This window comes from Esox lucius, chromosome 13 (assembly GCF_011004845.1).
Source record: "Esox lucius isolate fEsoLuc1 chromosome 13, fEsoLuc1.pri, whole genome shotgun sequence".
NCBI classification, from domain to species: Eukaryota; Metazoa; Chordata; class Actinopteri; order Esociformes; family Esocidae; genus Esox; species Esox lucius.
In genome coordinates, this window is record NC_047581.1 from 11,537,690 (window position 1) to 11,553,758 (window position 16,069).

Consider the following 16,069-nt stretch of genomic DNA (forward strand, 5'->3'; position numbering starts at 1 on the left):
TGCTACCATTCATACTATTCTAACTAGTGAACCAGCTAACCCAGGCAAAATCTTTGTTTAAATCTGCTCACTTAGCAAAAGCTTTTTCTTTGATGAAACCACTATATGAACCCTGCTTGTATTATGAAATAAACTTTCATTTCAAAGCCATTAAAGAGTCTTGGTCCCAGAGTCAGGATGGCCGAGCGGTCTAAGGCGCCAGACTCAAGGAAAGAATCCTTCCCGCTGACTTGGGTGTTCTGGTCTCCATATGGAGGCGTGGGTTCAAATCCCACTTCTGACAGTGAATTTTCTAAGAAATTAGAAAGTTTATATTACAACTCTGCTTGTGGAGTTCAGCATGTACTCTGTGGTTATGTTCCAGCTAGGTATCACACCATAACAGCTGAGGAAGTTGATCACCTGAGTGAATAACAGAACCCAATACACCTGGTCCACCAGGTGAAGTGCAAGAGAAATCAATGTAGCATTCCCGCTATAATGAAAAAAAGAATCTGTTTGATTATACCACTATATGTACCCTACTTGTATTATGAAATCAACTATCTTTTCAAAGAAATTAGAAGAGTCGGGAGGAATGCATGTCAGGATGGCCGAGTGGTCTAAGGCGCCAGACTCAAGTGTTAATTCCTTCCTGGTTAGTAGGGTCTTCTGGTCTCCAGTTGGAGGCGTGGGTTCAAATCCCACTTCTGACAGTCCTTTAGAAAGAAAAAATCAGACAGATAACTTGCTACCATTCATACTATTCTAACTAGTGAACCAGCTAACCCAGGCAAAATCTTTGTTTAAATCTGCTCACTTAGCAAAAGCTTTTTCTTTGATGAAACCACTATATGAACCCTGCTTGTATTATGAAATAAACTTTCATTTCAAAGCAATTAGAAGTCAGTCGTGCCCAGTGTCAGGTTTGGAGCGGTCCAAGGCGCCAGACTCAAGGAAAGAATCCTTCCCGCTGACTTGGGTGTTCTGGTCTCCATATGGAGGCGTGGGTTCAAATCCCACTTCTGACAGTGAATTTTCTAAGAAATTAGAAAGTTTATATTACAACTCTGCTTGTGGAGTTCAGCATGTACTCTGTGGTTATGTTCCAGCTAGGTATCACACCATAACAGCTGAGGAAGTTGATCACCTGAGTGAATGACAGAACCCAATACACCTGGTCCACCAGGTGAAGTGCAAGAGAAATCAATGTAGCATTCCCTGCTATAATGAAAAAAAGAATCTGTTTGATTATACCACTATATGTACCCTACTTGTATTATGAAATCAACTTCTTTTCAAAGAAATTAGAAGAGTCGGGAGGAATGCATGTCAGGATGGCCGAGTGGTCTAAGGCGCCAGACTCAAGTGTTAATTCCTTCCTGGTTAGTAGGGTCTTCTGGTCTCCAGTTGGAGGCGTGGGTTCAAATCCCACTTCTGACAGTCCTTTAGAAAGAAAAAATCAGACAGATAACTTGCTACCATTCATACTATTCTAACTAGTGAACCAGCTAACCCAGGCAAAATCTTTGTTTAAATCTGCTCACTTAGCAAAAGCTTTTTCTTTGATGAAACCACTATATGAACCCTGCTTGTATTATGAAATAACTTTCATTTCAAAGCAATTAGAAGTCAGTCGTGCCCAGTGTCAGGTTGGAGCGGTCCAAGGCGCCAGACTCAAGGAAAGAATCCTTCCCGCTGACTTGGGTGTTCTGGTCTCCATATGGAGGCGTGGGTTCAAATCCCACTTCTGACAGTGAATTTTCTAAGAAATTAGAAAGTTTATATTACAACTCTGCTTGTGGAGTTCAGCATGTACTCTGTGGTTATGTTCCAGCTAGGTATCACACCATAACAGCTGAGGAAGTTGATCACCTGAGTGAATGACAGAACCCAATACACCTGGTCCACCAGGTGAAGTGCAAGAGAAATCAATGTAGCATTCCTGCTATAATGAAAAAAAGAATCTGTTTGATTATACCACTATATGTACCCTACTTGTATTATGAAATCAACTTTCTTTTCAAAGAAATTAGAAGAGTCGGGAGGCATGCATGTCAGGATGGCCGAGTGGTCTAAGGCGCCAGACTCAAGTGTTAATTCCTTCCTGGTTAGTAGGGTCTTCTGGTCTCCAGTTGGAGGCGTGGGTTCAAATCCCACTTCTGACAGTCCTTTAGAAAGAAAAAATTAGACAGATAACTTGCTACCATTCATACTATTCTAACTAGTGAACCAGCTAACCCAGGCAAAATCTTTGTTTAAATCTGCTCACTTAGCAAAAGCTTTTTCTTTGATGAAACCACTATATGAACCCTGCTTGTATTATGAAATAAACTTTCATTTCAAAGCCATTAAAAGAGTCATAGTCCCAGAGTCAGGATGGCCGAGCGGTCTAAGGCGCCAGACTCAAGGAAAGAATCCTTCCCGCTGACTTGGGTGTTCTGGTCTCCATATGGAGGCGTGGGTTCAAATCCCACTTCTGACAGTGAATTTTCTAAGAAATTAGAAAGTTTATATTACAACTCTGCTTGTGGAGTTCAGCATGTACTCTGTGGTTATGTTCCAGCTAGGTATCACACCATAACAGCTGAGGAAGTTGATCACCTGAGTGAATAACAGAACCCAATACACCTGGTCCACCAGGTGAAATGCAAGAGAAATCAATGTAGCATTCCCGCTATAATGAAAAAAAGAATCTGTTTGATTATACCACTATATGTACCCTACTTGTATTATGAAATCAACTATCTTTTCAAAGAAATTAGAAGAGTCGGGAGGAATGCATGTCAGGATGGCCGAGTGGTCTAAGGCGCCAGACTCAAGTGTTAATTCCTTCCTGGTTAGTAGCGTCTTCTGGTCTCCAGTTGGAGGCGTGGGTTCAAATCCCACTTCTGACAGTCCTTTAGAAAGAAAAAATCAGACAGATAACTTGCTACTATTCTAACTAGTGAACCCAGGCAAAATCTTTGTTTAAATCTGCTCACTTAGCAAAAGCTTTTTCTTTGATGAAACCACTATATGAACCCTACTTGTATTATGAAATCAACTTTCATTTCAAAGCAATTAGAAGAGTCAGTCGTGCCCAGTGTCAGGTTTTGAGCGGTCTAAGGCGCCAGACTCAAGGAAAGAATCCTTCCCGCTGACTTGGGTGTTCTGGTCTCCATATGGAGGCGTGGGTTCAAATCCTACTTCTGACAGTCCTTTAGAAAGAAAAAATCAGACAGATAACTTGCGACCATTCATACTATTCTAACTAGTGAACCAGCTAAATTGAACTTCCTACCCATTTGCAGACACAAATACTAAAGAAAAAAGATTAAGGTGGGGTTTAAAAACGTTGCTACTAGTAGAGGACCTAATATATAAAGGTAGGCTGTTCCACAACTTTGGAGCAGCAACAGAAAAGGCACAATCTCCTTTAAACTTCAAACGTGACCGTGGAACGCAGAAAAGCAGTTTGTTGGATGACCTAAGGGTCCGTGAGGAAGAGTGCTGGCTAAGGAGGTCTGAAATATACCTCAATACTGCTGATGAGAAGCCTTGTAAGCAACTGAGGAGAGTTTGGCAGTGGAAGGGTTAAAAGTGCAAGAGAAATTGCCTGGGCAGTTTGCATTTAGGGAGCAGGCATGGAAGGGTGGCATTAAAAACAACAGGTTATGATCAGACAAACAAATATCATCTATCTCAATATTGCAAATAGGAAAGCCAAATGACAAAACAAGATCTAGTGTATGGCCAAGCTGGTGAGTAGATTCCACAACTGAATGAGTGAGATTAAATGAGTCAACAAGTTGTAAAGACTCTCTTACCATAGGCTTATCTGGACAGCAAACATGAATATTAAAATCGTCAATAATCACAAGAATTGAGCAATTGCTAGCAACACTGAAGATGAACTTTACCATGCCAGAAACAGTCGCAATATAACCGTATACAGTTTCAGTTAAGGCTTACTATAACATAACTACTGTATGTTGTAGCCAGCAAATGTGTTTGTCTATCCTGACCCAAAATGCATGCAAGGATGCGTACTTAGAAAATCCAGTCAGTCAGTCAGTAGGAGACATTTGCTCTTCTTGGCCGGCCCTGCTTACACAGTCTGGCAAAAAAGTGTCTGTACAAATATAACAGCGAAAAAAAACAATTAATGGCCAAGGTGGGCCATAATCTTAGGGGAAATCATTCTCAGAAGAAGAATTTTAATTCAGCATCTCCATTTGGAGAATTAAAAAAAACTTTTACCAGGAAGGACAAACATTAACCATGCTTCTTATTTATTTCACACGGTTCTGTAACCTTAGCACTACTATGAACCTAATATTAATTAGAAGAAGAAGATTAACTAGAATTGGTCTGTATTATTTTATTTATATCCAACACCACATTAGAACACACACACACACACAAACAGTATTTCACAAAAGTGAGTACACCCCTCATATTTTTGTAAATATTTGAGTATATCTTTTCATGTGACAACACTGAAGAAATGACACTTTGCCACAATGTAAAGTAGTGAATGTACAGCTTGTATAACAGTGTAAATTTGCTGTCCCCTCAAAATAACTCAACACACAGCCATTAATTAAACAAAAGTGAGTACACCCCTAAGTGAAAATGTCCAAATTGGGCCCAATTAGCCATTTTCCCTCCCCGGTGTCATGTGACTTGTCAGTGTTATAAAGTCTCAGGTGTGAATGGGAAGCAGGTGTGTTAAATTTGGTGTCATCGCTCTCACACTTCCTCATACTGGTAACTGGAAGTTCAACATGGCACCTCATGGCAAAGAACTCTCTGAGAATCTGAAAAAAAAGAATTGTAGCTCTACATGTAGATGGCCTAGGCTATAAGAAGATTGCCAAGACCCTGAAACTGAGCTGCAGCACGGTGGCCAAGCCTGCAAACAGTTTGCTAAGGACAAGCAGACTAAGGACATGTATTACTGGAACCATGTCCTGTAGTCTGATGAGACCAAGATAAACTAATTTGGTTCAGATGGTGTCAAGCGTGTGTGGTGGCAACCAGGTGAGGAGTACAAAGACAAGTGTGTCTTGCCTAGAGTAAAGCATGGTGGTGGGAGTGTCATGGTCTGGGGCTGCATGAGTGCTGCAGGTACTGGGGAGCTACAGTTCACTGAGGGAACCATGAATGCCAACATGTACAGTGACATACTGAAGCAGAGCAATATCCCCTCCCTTCGGAGAATGGGCCGCTGGGCAGTATTCCAATTTGATAATGACCCCAAACACAACTCCAAGACGACCAATGCCTTGTTAAAGAAGCTGAGGGTAAAGGTGATGGACTGGCGAAGCATGTCTCCAGACCTAAACCCTATTGAGCATCTGTGGGGCATCCTCAAACAGAAGGTGGAGGAGCGCCAGGTCTGTGATGTTGTGACATCAACCAGGTCTGTGATGTCGTCATGGAGGAGTGGAGGAGGACTCCAGTGGCAAGCTGTGAAGCTCTGGTGAACTCCATGCCCAAGAGGGTTAAGGAAGTGCTGGAAAATTATGCTGACCACACAAAATATTGACACTGTGGACCCGATTTGGACATTTTCACTTAGGAGTGTACTCACTTTTGTTGTCAGCAGTTTAGACATTAATTGCTGTGTGTTATTGTACATTGTAGCAAAGTGTCATTTCTTCAGTGTTGTCACATGAAAAGTTGTAATCAAATATTTACAAAAATGTGAGGGGTGTAATCACTTTTGTGAGATACTGTATCTTGGTCACCGAAACTCCCCTACAGTATCTGTGTGCAAAGATAACATATATTGCTTGCATGAACCTCAAACAGTGTTAGAGAAAGCAGGTTCTGTGCAGCATATTAACGTCATTCCCCAGTGGCTCAAGGTTTCAAGAAACCTTCACGTAGGCCAACTGGATTTGGGACATATGCATCCGGGGCTGTTTTTGTCAGGGTCACATGTGTTGTTAGCTGTCACCATTCTGGCCACCATGTTTATTTACTCAAAGGCAGGACCTTGACAAAGAATACAGAGAGAAACTGATAGGTGGTTTGAGGTAATTGGGCGTTCAGAGGACAACTAACAGGAAGCCATTGATAGGTCTATTATATTGAGGACTAAAAATATATATAAAAATACTTCTCAATTGTAAGAGGGGTTCACCCCACAGGTTTTGCTTAGGCTACATATTATTTCTGTTTCAGCTTCCGCTTAAATATTGTTAGTGATGAGCTTATAAAATCTAAAATAAATGTACATTTCAAATATACAGATACAAATTAAAAAGTTCTGTGTGTGCCTTATCATGGAAAGTTAGAATCTAGATCTGAGCGGGAGGGGATGGAGCAGTGATAAAGCATGGCTTAAAAAGCACACAGACCTTTACTCAGGCGTATCAGTGCGCTGTAGACTCCACAGCCAGTTGAGTGAAAATGTATCTTCTACATGGACCAGTAATTTGTTAACATCCGTGGATAGAGATATTATTATAATACGATATTCACGTCGTTAGTATATACCTGGACAAAAATCAACTAAAATCGGAAACAGTTTTAGACGTTATTCGTTTGGGAGAATTTTAAGGATTTCTAGCATGTCAATATAAGTTTTATTTTGTCGATACTAGTCCTAATGCAGGCCTGTTCTTTATCTTTATTTTCAAATACGGTCGAGATAGATTATAATGTGAGCGTAGTATTTTGATAATTGTCTGGACATGCTAAAATGAGTAATAATACTGTGACCGGGAGGACCATGGTCCCAACTATACCTTCCATCATGTTTATCTTCGGAGTAGTGGGGAATGTCGTCGCTGTAGTGGTACTCTGCAAATCCAGGAAAGAGCAAAAGGAGACCACGTTCTACACGCTTGTTTGCGGTCTGGCGATTACGGACCTTTTGGGGACCCTCCTAGCCAGTCCCGTCACCATCGCCACTTATGTCAAAGGATCGTGGCCAGGCGGGGACCCACTGTGCCAGTATTTCGGATTTATTCTCCTCTTCTTCTCACTTTCGGGGCTCAGCATCATATGCGCGATGTCGGTAGAGAGATACTTGGCGATAAACCATGCGTATTTCTACAATGACTACGTGGATCAGAGGCTGGCGGGCTGGACGCTTCTGGGTATTTACATCTCCAACGCACTTTTTTGTGCTCTACCTAGTATGGGTCTAGGACAAGTAAAAAAGCAGTACCCACAAACCTGGTGCTTCATAGAGTGGCGGAGCAACGTCAGTACTGATGCCGCCTTTTCGTACATGTATGCCGGCTTCAGTTCGATTCTAATTCTGGCCACAGTGATTTGTAACGTTCTGGTATGCGGGGCTTTGATCCGGATGCACAGACGGTTTATTCGGAGGATGTCGTTTGGGACTGACCCAGAGAGAAACGCAGACCCGAGAAGAATACTCAGCTTCGGCCATCTCGCCGGCGCGGAGATCCAGATGGTAATTGTCCTAATCTGCACCTCAGGGGTGGTGCTGATCTGCTCCATTCCACTTGTTGTAAGTTTCACTTTTTTTTTGCATTTTATCGGCAATTTTCGCTCAAAATTAATTTAAAATGTATTCTATTTATGCACACTATTCACATTAACACTCGGTTTTTATACTTTATATTTGAGCAATTGTTCCTATAATAAATTAGATAGGCTACTACCCAATGATTTTGGAAGAAAATTATGTAATGCATAATTTTATCTTGTTGATTAGCTTGTGCCGTATTAGCTTGATTAGATAAGTATGCTTTGATCCAGTGTGTAAAGAATATGTAAACGAACTCTCAAAACATATATAAATCTGTTATCAATGTCATGGTTGGTCAGTCTTTGCATCCTTTGCATCCTTTGCTCTGTAAAATACGTTTCTCAAGACCCGTCCATTAGCTATTTACTAAAATGCAGAGTGACTGCTTTGATTTTGTTTTTACTGTCAGTTTGTTAACTTCATCAGTTCTTTCTAGTTCCAAAATGACATTAGAATAGCTTACATAAAGCTTACCCATGCTGCCCACAACGTTACATAGACGGACGCGCGCGAGCACACACAATTTCAATTAGATTAATTACATTAATTGTGTTGTTATAGATGTTGCAGGTGTCAGCAGGCTGTATTAAACATATGTATCAATGTCAATTTAATTCAGCAAGGGAAAATTATGTTATTAAGTTGTATCAATTTCTTCAACATTGAAGGTGCAGGTGTTTCTGAACCAGCTGTATAAGACCCCAGTGGAGCTGAGACTCGAAAAGAACCCAGATCTTAGATCAATACGCTTCGCCTCCTTCAACCCCATCCTGGACCCGTGGATTTACATCCTTCTGCGCAAAACTGTGCTTCTCAAGATCATTGAGCAGATCAAGTGTTTGTTTTGTAAGATAGGAGCACGGAGGCAGCAGAGAGAAGGAGGGCAGAACTGCCACTGCATGGATGGAAACCAGCTCCCCTCAATCATCTCCTCTCGGGAGTCACCCTCCCTAGTGTCTCGGGAGCTGAGGAGTGAGGTGTCCAGCACCTCTCAGACATTCCTCTACCTGCCTGAAGGATGTGAGCCATACAAAGGTAGCTGTCATCACACTGGAGAGCAGATTGAGTTCCCCATTTCCTCTGTCCAAGAACCTCGAAGTTCCTGTTCTTCAGAGCAGAGTTGTGCAGAGGACAGGAGCAGTGAGGGTACAAATGTAACAAGGGGCATTTCTGGTGTAGTAGAAAAGACCACAAAGTCATGTGTGAAAGACCAAGTGCTTCATGTGTCGATAAGAAACGAGACAGTACAAGAAAAATGTATATAAGACTTGTTTGCTTGGATTCCGGCCTTATTCACAGCTTCTAAAGTTCTCAGTTCTCAAATCATTGTGGGAGTTCTGGGATTCAGATGAATGCCAAGCTTAAATTAATGGGATTGCCCAAGATGCCTTCTCTGAGCTGGGCAGCTTCAGGACTTGTTTGGTTGTGTTGAGAGTAGTGTCGAGAGTAGATTGAAACAACATTTGTTGTCACATGTGGCCGGCAAATCCCAGAGGGTGACTTCCAGAGAGTTGCAATCAATATACCTTTAGATTCTGGGACTCACTTTTGACTTGAATGATGCGATTCATGTTTCCCTTTTAACTCATAAAACAAGCATCAAATCTAAATGTACAAATCCATCCTGTCATTGTACAAACTATAAACCCCAGTAGCAGTTAAACAGGTGGAATTTAATATTTGATATGTGTCAAGTCTCAAAATCAGATGGTAACCAATGCAGCTGTCACGTTAGGTAAGCCTACCCATTTTTCTGCATGTAACTGAACAAACTCAAAATGCCATGGTCCCTTATGGCATTGCTTAAATCACTCCTGGAAGGTTTATTAAATTCGGCCTTGCAGTCGCAATTGCTTTCACTGCCTCAGCTTTGGGACAACGTACGTGTGGGAAAATGTGCAAGAAGCTATTCGGAAGAGAGGCACAGAGAGGAAGAATGACAAACATCGCACAAACTGGGAGGAGTGCACAGCAACAATGTCAACTGTGGACGTGTCATACGTCGACCAGAGACATCAATGTTTGTTTATTTTTCCAGTCTTCTTTCCAGGTCAGGAAGCAAGGCTGTTTAGTTCAGGGCATCTTCTCCAGTATACTGCTTCTTTGATGAAACTATTGAGTTTTTACAGCCCACATCACCATAAAGCTAACATGACTGTAAAATACAGAAGAGGTGTTAGGATTCATAGAAAGGAATGTTGCATGAGGACTGTCACTGTGCGTAACGACTGCCTGAGTAAATCAGTTCTTACGAAGCACATTAGTTCATGGAAGCTTTGCATCACTTGATTGGTTTGCATCACAGTAGCAACACAATAGCCTTAGAGAGTTCATTTGTAGCACATCGTTGTGTGTAATAAAAACAAAATGCTTTTATTCCAGATGAGACGTATGCCAAATTTCTCTTAATTAGAATGTATTTTAGAATGCCTTTGTTGTGGAATGGTTGTGCCAACAAGCAGGGCAGCTTGTCAAACTCACAAAACAAAAGATTTGTAGGACTCTGTTAATTTTTGATTTTAATGTTCACTTAAGTATCAGATCATCAGTGATTCACCACATTGTTGTCATTGTCATATTTATTTGACATATATAATTTCTTCTTTGTGAGAAGGTGCAAGTTATAAACCAATGCCAATAAATGTTACAGCAGAATAACATTGAAATAACATTGAAATGGTATTATCTGTAAAAGGATTATATTACATATGTTTTTAATCATAAATCCAATACACTGTACGCAAAACGTATAATATCAGTCAAAGGTTTGGAGACACCTACACAATATAAGGGTATTTCTTTATTTGTACTATTTTCCAAATTGTAGAATAACTGTGAAGACTTCAAAACGATGATATTAAATATATTGAATAGTAGCAACCAAAAAAGGTGTAAAACAGATCTAAATAATTTTATATTGTATATTTTTCTAAGTACCCCCTTGTGCCCTGGTGACAAATTTTTACAGTGACAACCTCATGAAAAAGGTTGAGAGAATGCCCAAGAATCTGCAAAGCTGAACATTAAATATATGTTTTCTTTGTTTAACAGTTTTTTGGTTATGACATGATTGCATGTGTTTTTTTTCATAGTTTTAATGTCTTCACTATTCTACAATGTGAAAAATAGGTTTGTCCAAACTTTTGACTGGTACTGACTATTTCCTTTGGATCGCCAATGAGACATGGGTACAAAACCTACCACACATAGGTAAGTTGCCTGGAAGGTGTGTGTGTGTATTTGTATTGGGTGTCAGAGTGTGTTGACATTAAACAACATGTCATCTAAGAAAAAGGTAAAATAATTTATGTTAGCAGGGAGAAAGGTACGGGTCACTACTATCCAAGTTTACACAATTAAAGTGTATAAACAAAACCTAACAAATTTAGGTCAAATGATGCTAACCATGAGTTCAGGTTCAAATATGCAAAATAATCCTAAATATTTGTGTTGATAACTGTGCACAGGCACACACATGTATGTAGATGCACACGCACACAAATATGTTGTTGAACAGATAGTAGATTTCCCAGGATATTATCTAGCTGCTAAAAAAACAAACAACCATGGCTCGTATTTGACGTTAAGCTTGAACAAGCAATGTAGTAGCTAAAGCAAACATGCCGAGAATGGCACATAATCACAGAAAGTGAGAGCAACCTCAACATGAGTAACTTTAATGTTCACACGATGAAAAGTGCATATAGCAGATCAACTATCAAACTTAAATTTATCACATATCATATTAAATTTAACACATTGCTTAGAGTCATTCCAACAAAGGTTTTAGGCTGGGGCAGATTGCAACATGAGACACAGTTTCTGGCAAAAGTGTGCCTCTTGCTTAAACTTAAATACAATAGAGAGCCTCTAGACGTTTTATGGACAAACACTGGTATAAAGTTGACAACCAAGTACACAATCTTTTTGGTTTCAGGGTCTGGTTTGAGCTAGTGGCCACACTTCCGCCTATTATCGCTTCCGTTCTTTTGACCTTCTCATGGCCATATAGTGTCATTAAGGGCCCTTAAAGTGCTCCACGTCTGTCAATTGTGAATCATGGTCATGTACTGTCAGTAATGAACCATAAGATGTATTGATGTGCTGTGCAAAACAGTAAAGTAGCACAGAAACGTTGAAGCTGCTTTAGTCAACATGAATTGTCTGTCCTATATCACCAAGGATGGCTATGACACTGACTGTTCAACCTCAGGGTACATTCGCTGTTACCTACAGATGAACAAGATGCTAAGACTCATCATGATTGTTATAGCATTATCCATGACAGAATATATGGAATGACGCATGTAAGGCCTCTTTCTCAGGTGGTGCGTAGAAAATAAGATGAAGACCAGGGATTGCCTGATTACTCAAAGTGAATTCTTCCATTGTTTTATCATTTGCTACATGGGTCAATCCTGCGATGCAGGAAGTGTTGACATGCTATATTAAAAAGGATGTTTGACTGTCAGAAAAACATTGGTCAAACTCAATCCAAATAATTATAAGCGGCTTGTTCATACATGAACCATATTGATACCCTGTTAGACACATAGCTATCTGAAAATTTTAACAAGGCATGTGTATAAATTTACAGTGGATATAAAAAGTCTACACACCCCTGTTAAAATGGCAGGTTTTTGTGATGTAAAAGAATGAGAAAAGATAAATCATGTCAGAACTTTTTCCACTTTTAATGTGAACAATTCAATTGAAAAACAAACTGAAATCTTTGAGGGGGAAAAATGAAAACCGTACAATAACCTGGTTGCATAAGCATGCACACCGTTTTATAACTGGGGATGTGGCTGTGTTCAGAATTAACCAATCACATTCAAACTCATGTTAAATAGAAGTCATTGAACACCTGCCATCATTTAAAGTGACTCGGATTAATCACAAATAAAGTTCAGATGTTCTAGTAGGATTTTCCTGACATTTTCTTAGTTGCATCTTAAAGCAAAAGCCATGGTCCGCAGAGAGCTCCCAAAGCATCAGAGGGATCTCATTGTTGAAAGATATAGGTCAGGAGAAGAGTACAAAATAATTTCCAAAGCATTAGATATACCATGGAACACAGTGAAGACAGTCATCATCAAGTGGAGAAAATATGGCACAACAGAGACATTACCAAGAACTGGACCTCCCTCCAAAATGTATGAAAAGACGAGAAGAAAACTGGTCAGGGTGGCTTCCAAGAGGCCTACAGCAACATTAAAGGAACTGCAGGAATTTCTGGCAAGTACTGGCTGTGTGCTACATGTGACAACAATCTCCCGTATTCTTCATATGAATGGGCTAAGGGGTAGTGTGGCAAGACGGAAGCCTTTTCTTACAAAGAAAAACATCCAAGCCCAGCTGACATTTACAGAAACAAACATCAAGTCCCCCACAAGCACGTGGGAAAATGTGTTATGGTCTGATGAAACCAAGGTTGAACTTTTTGGCCATAATCCTAAAAGGTATGTTTGGCGCAAAAACAACACTGCACATCAAGAACACCGTACCCACAGTGAAGTTTTTCTTCAGCTGGACCCGGGGCCTTAGTCAGGGTGGAGGGAATTATGAACAGTTCCAAATACCAGGCAGTTTTGGCACAAAACCTTCAGGCGTCTGTTAGAGAGCTGAAGATGAAGTTCACCTTTCAGCACGACAACAACTCAAAGCACACATCCAAATCCACAAAAGCATGGCTTCACCAGCAGATTCACTTTTTGGAATGGCCCAGCCAGAGCCCAGACCTGAATCCAATTGAACATCTGTGGGGTGATCTGAAGAGGGCTGTGCACAGGACATGTCCTCGCAATCTGATTTGCAGCACTTTTGCATAGAAGAGTGGGCAAATATTTCCATGTCAAGATGAGCAATGCTAATAGACTCCTACCCCAAAAGACTGTGTGCTGTAATAAAATCAAAAGGTGCTTCAACAAAGTATTAGTTTAAGGGTGTGCACACTTATGCAACCAGGTTATTGTGAGTTTTTTTATTTTTTATTTTCCCCCCTCAAAGATTTTAGTTTGTTTTTCAATTGAATTGTTCATGTTATAGGTCACATTAAAGGTGAAAAAAGTTCTGACATGATTTATCTTTTTTTCATTCTTTTACATTACAAGAACCAGGCACTTTAACAGGGGTGTGTACACTTTTTATATCCACTGTATAAATTATGATTTTCTTAGACATCAAGTGTCCCTTACTTAAAAAAAAATCTAATGTTCTTACAAATATGAAATGAAACAAGGAATATTGAGTGAAATTTGTCCTATTTGTCCTGAGCTTTATTTGCACTCTATTTCTCTTGATAAAAGGGGAAACAAAAGAATTGGTCAAAGAAAATGGCATATGTACAGTGAGGGAAAATAATATTTGATCCCCTGTTTGCCCACTGACAAAAAAATTATCAGTCTATAATTTTAAAGGTAGGTTTATTTGAACAGTGAGAGACAGAATAACAATAAAAAAATCAAGAAAAACGCATGTCAACAATTTTATAAATTGATTAGCATTTTAATGGGTGAAATAAGTATACATGCCATTTCTTGACGATTCAGTGTGTGATTGTCAAATCTCAGATGGACAAAAAGTCCATCTGTTAGGGGTACTTAGCTCGTTTAGTGTGGGCTGCGGGGGCGTGCCAGCCCTGTTGGCAGCGCTTGTGTGTTTGTATGTGTAAGAGAGAGAGAAATAGATAATGTGAGGTATGAGGAGCACTTGGAGAATGAAAAATCAGAAACGTTTGAATGTGTATGAATTCTAGAAGTCATCTGAGCAGGAGTCAGAAGACATTTTTGAGGCAGTGGTATTTGTCCAGAACAATGAGTTTTGGTAATCGAAACTACGTAAAAGTAATTTTTCTGAGGGCACAGGCTATAATTGTGTTATTGATTCTAAGGCAATTAACTCTAATGAGCATTTCACAAATTGAGGCTCTCATTCAGTGTTATCACTGTGCTGGGGTTAGGAGACCTGGGAAGGACAAGATGATATGAGTAGCTGCAGGCTAGGAATTAGTCGACCTTCTGACTGTTGAGTCACACACAAACATAGCTAGGACTCAGGCTTAATTAATGGGATTCAGAACGGTATTAAAGCTGTTCGTTAACATGAGATCAGTAATAATGCCTTTTGGCATGGTATATTGTAAAACATTTAGTATTATTTATTTAAATATAGAGTACCAGTCAATAGTTTGGACACACCTACTCATTCAAGGTGATTTTCTTTATCATTGTAAAATATGAAATAACACATACAGAATCATGTAGTAGCAACCAAACCAGGCAAGTGTAGTCCTGACGGTCTACGCTTAGAAGGGATGAATTTTGTCGCCCTCACAGGATTCAAACCCAAGTGCCCCACGGGAGAGGCTGTGTCTTGAACCACTACATCACGGTGCTATACATTCACACAGTGTCGGTATAGCATCTCAACATTAGATAATTTTGTCACACAATAACATCACACCAAGTTTGAATATTTAGCTAGACACCATTAAGCATTGTGTTAAACTGACTGACGTTAAATATCAGGGTGCTTTTTTTAAAGGCTCATTAAGAAGGGCAATGGTTGTGTCTATCCATTTAGGGTGTCTATACTGTGGATGGGGTATTAAACCACACAGACACAACCAAGATACAGTCATCCTTATGAACTCAGCCAGTACCATGCAACAATTATTTGTGTCATGTGCTGAAACTGGAGAAAAGGCAGGAGTTGTCGGCTCACAAGGACAAACCGTGTGTTCCCATTGGAGGAGGTGTCGCTGGTAACCCCAACAGACAACGCATTGGCCAACGGTGTGAGCGACACGTGTTACAGACGGACGACGCTTGGCGATTCGGAATCAGGGCACTATAGAGCCCCACCTGTACATGTGCCTGAACTGAGCTGCAGTGGACCAACATCTCATTCCGCTCTGTTTATATTTCAATGGACCAGCATCACATTCCGTTCTGTTTATATCTCAATGGACCAGCATCACATTCTGTTCAGTTTATATTTCAATGGACCAGCATCACATTCTGTTCAGTTTATATTTCAATGGACCAGCATTACATTCTGTTCTGTTTATATCTCAATAGATAAGCATCACGTTCTGTTCTGTTTATATCTCAATAGATAAGCATCACGTTCTGTTCTGTTTATATCTCAATAGACAAGCATCACGTTCTGTTCTGTTTATATCTCAATACACAAGCATCATGTTCTGTTCTGTTTTAATCTTAGCGGACCAGCATCACATTCTGTCCTGTTTTAATCTTAGCGGACCAGCATCACATTCTTTTCTGTTTATATCTCAGTGGACCAGCATCACATTCTGTTGCATTGTTTCACATTTGGTTATTTTCTATGCCTTTTCTTTTACAACGAAAAAATCTTTCTTGCATGGCAGTCCTCCGGCTAGTAGCTTTGTTCCCTTGTTTGGAGAGGCTGTCAGACTTTTAGTGCCTATTTTCATTCATTTCTCATATGATAATTTCTAGGTTACCTGGCAGCCAGAGTGCATAATTCTCTTATTTTCCTCCAACGTGATTAACCTGGTATTACAAAGTAAATCTGTTATTTTAACAACTGAGCCTCTCCAGACCCTGTGGC

At 40.1% G+C, this 16,069-nt stretch overlaps 1 protein-coding gene and 3 non-coding genes across 4 annotated transcripts; all 4 read left to right on the plus strand.

The window, feature by feature from the left end:
* Positions 1 to 583: 583 nt before the first annotated feature.
* On the plus strand, positions 584 to 695 carry trnal-caa. Its single transcript has 2 exons — positions 584 to 621; positions 650 to 695. It is a non-coding gene; the product is annotated as a tRNA-Leu (tRNA).
* A 615-nt stretch (positions 696 to 1,310) lies between these two features.
* On the plus strand, positions 1,311 to 1,422 carry trnal-caa. The gene is made up of 2 exons: positions 1,311 to 1,348; positions 1,377 to 1,422. It is a non-coding gene; the product is annotated as a tRNA-Leu (tRNA).
* A 613-nt stretch (positions 1,423 to 2,035) lies between these two features.
* On the plus strand, positions 2,036 to 2,147 carry trnal-caa. Its single transcript has 2 exons — positions 2,036 to 2,073; positions 2,102 to 2,147. It is a non-coding gene; the product is annotated as a tRNA-Leu (tRNA).
* Positions 2,148 to 6,367: 4,220 nt separating this feature from the next.
* On the plus strand, positions 6,368 to 10,114 carry ptger4a (prostaglandin E receptor 4 (subtype EP4) a). The gene is made up of 2 exons (XM_010876097.2): positions 6,368 to 7,453; positions 8,143 to 10,114. The coding sequence occupies exons 1-2, from the start codon at positions 6,674 to 6,676 to the stop codon at positions 8,737 to 8,739; spliced, it is 1,377 nt and encodes a 458-aa protein (XP_010874399.1). The 5' UTR covers positions 6,368 to 6,673; the 3' UTR covers positions 8,740 to 10,114.
* The last annotated feature ends 5,955 nt before the right edge of the window (positions 10,115 to 16,069 follow it).

Bases quoted from the DNA above. Each gene is read 5' to 3' on its own strand.
- ptger4a (XM_010876097.2), top strand. From the start codon at position 6,674: ATGAGTAATAATACTGTGACCGGGAGGACCATGGTCCCAACTATACCT. The intron at 7,454-8,142 runs GTAAGTTTCACT...TCAACATTGAAG, and splicing joins TCTGCTCCATTCCACTTGTT to GTGCAGGTGTTTCTGAACCA.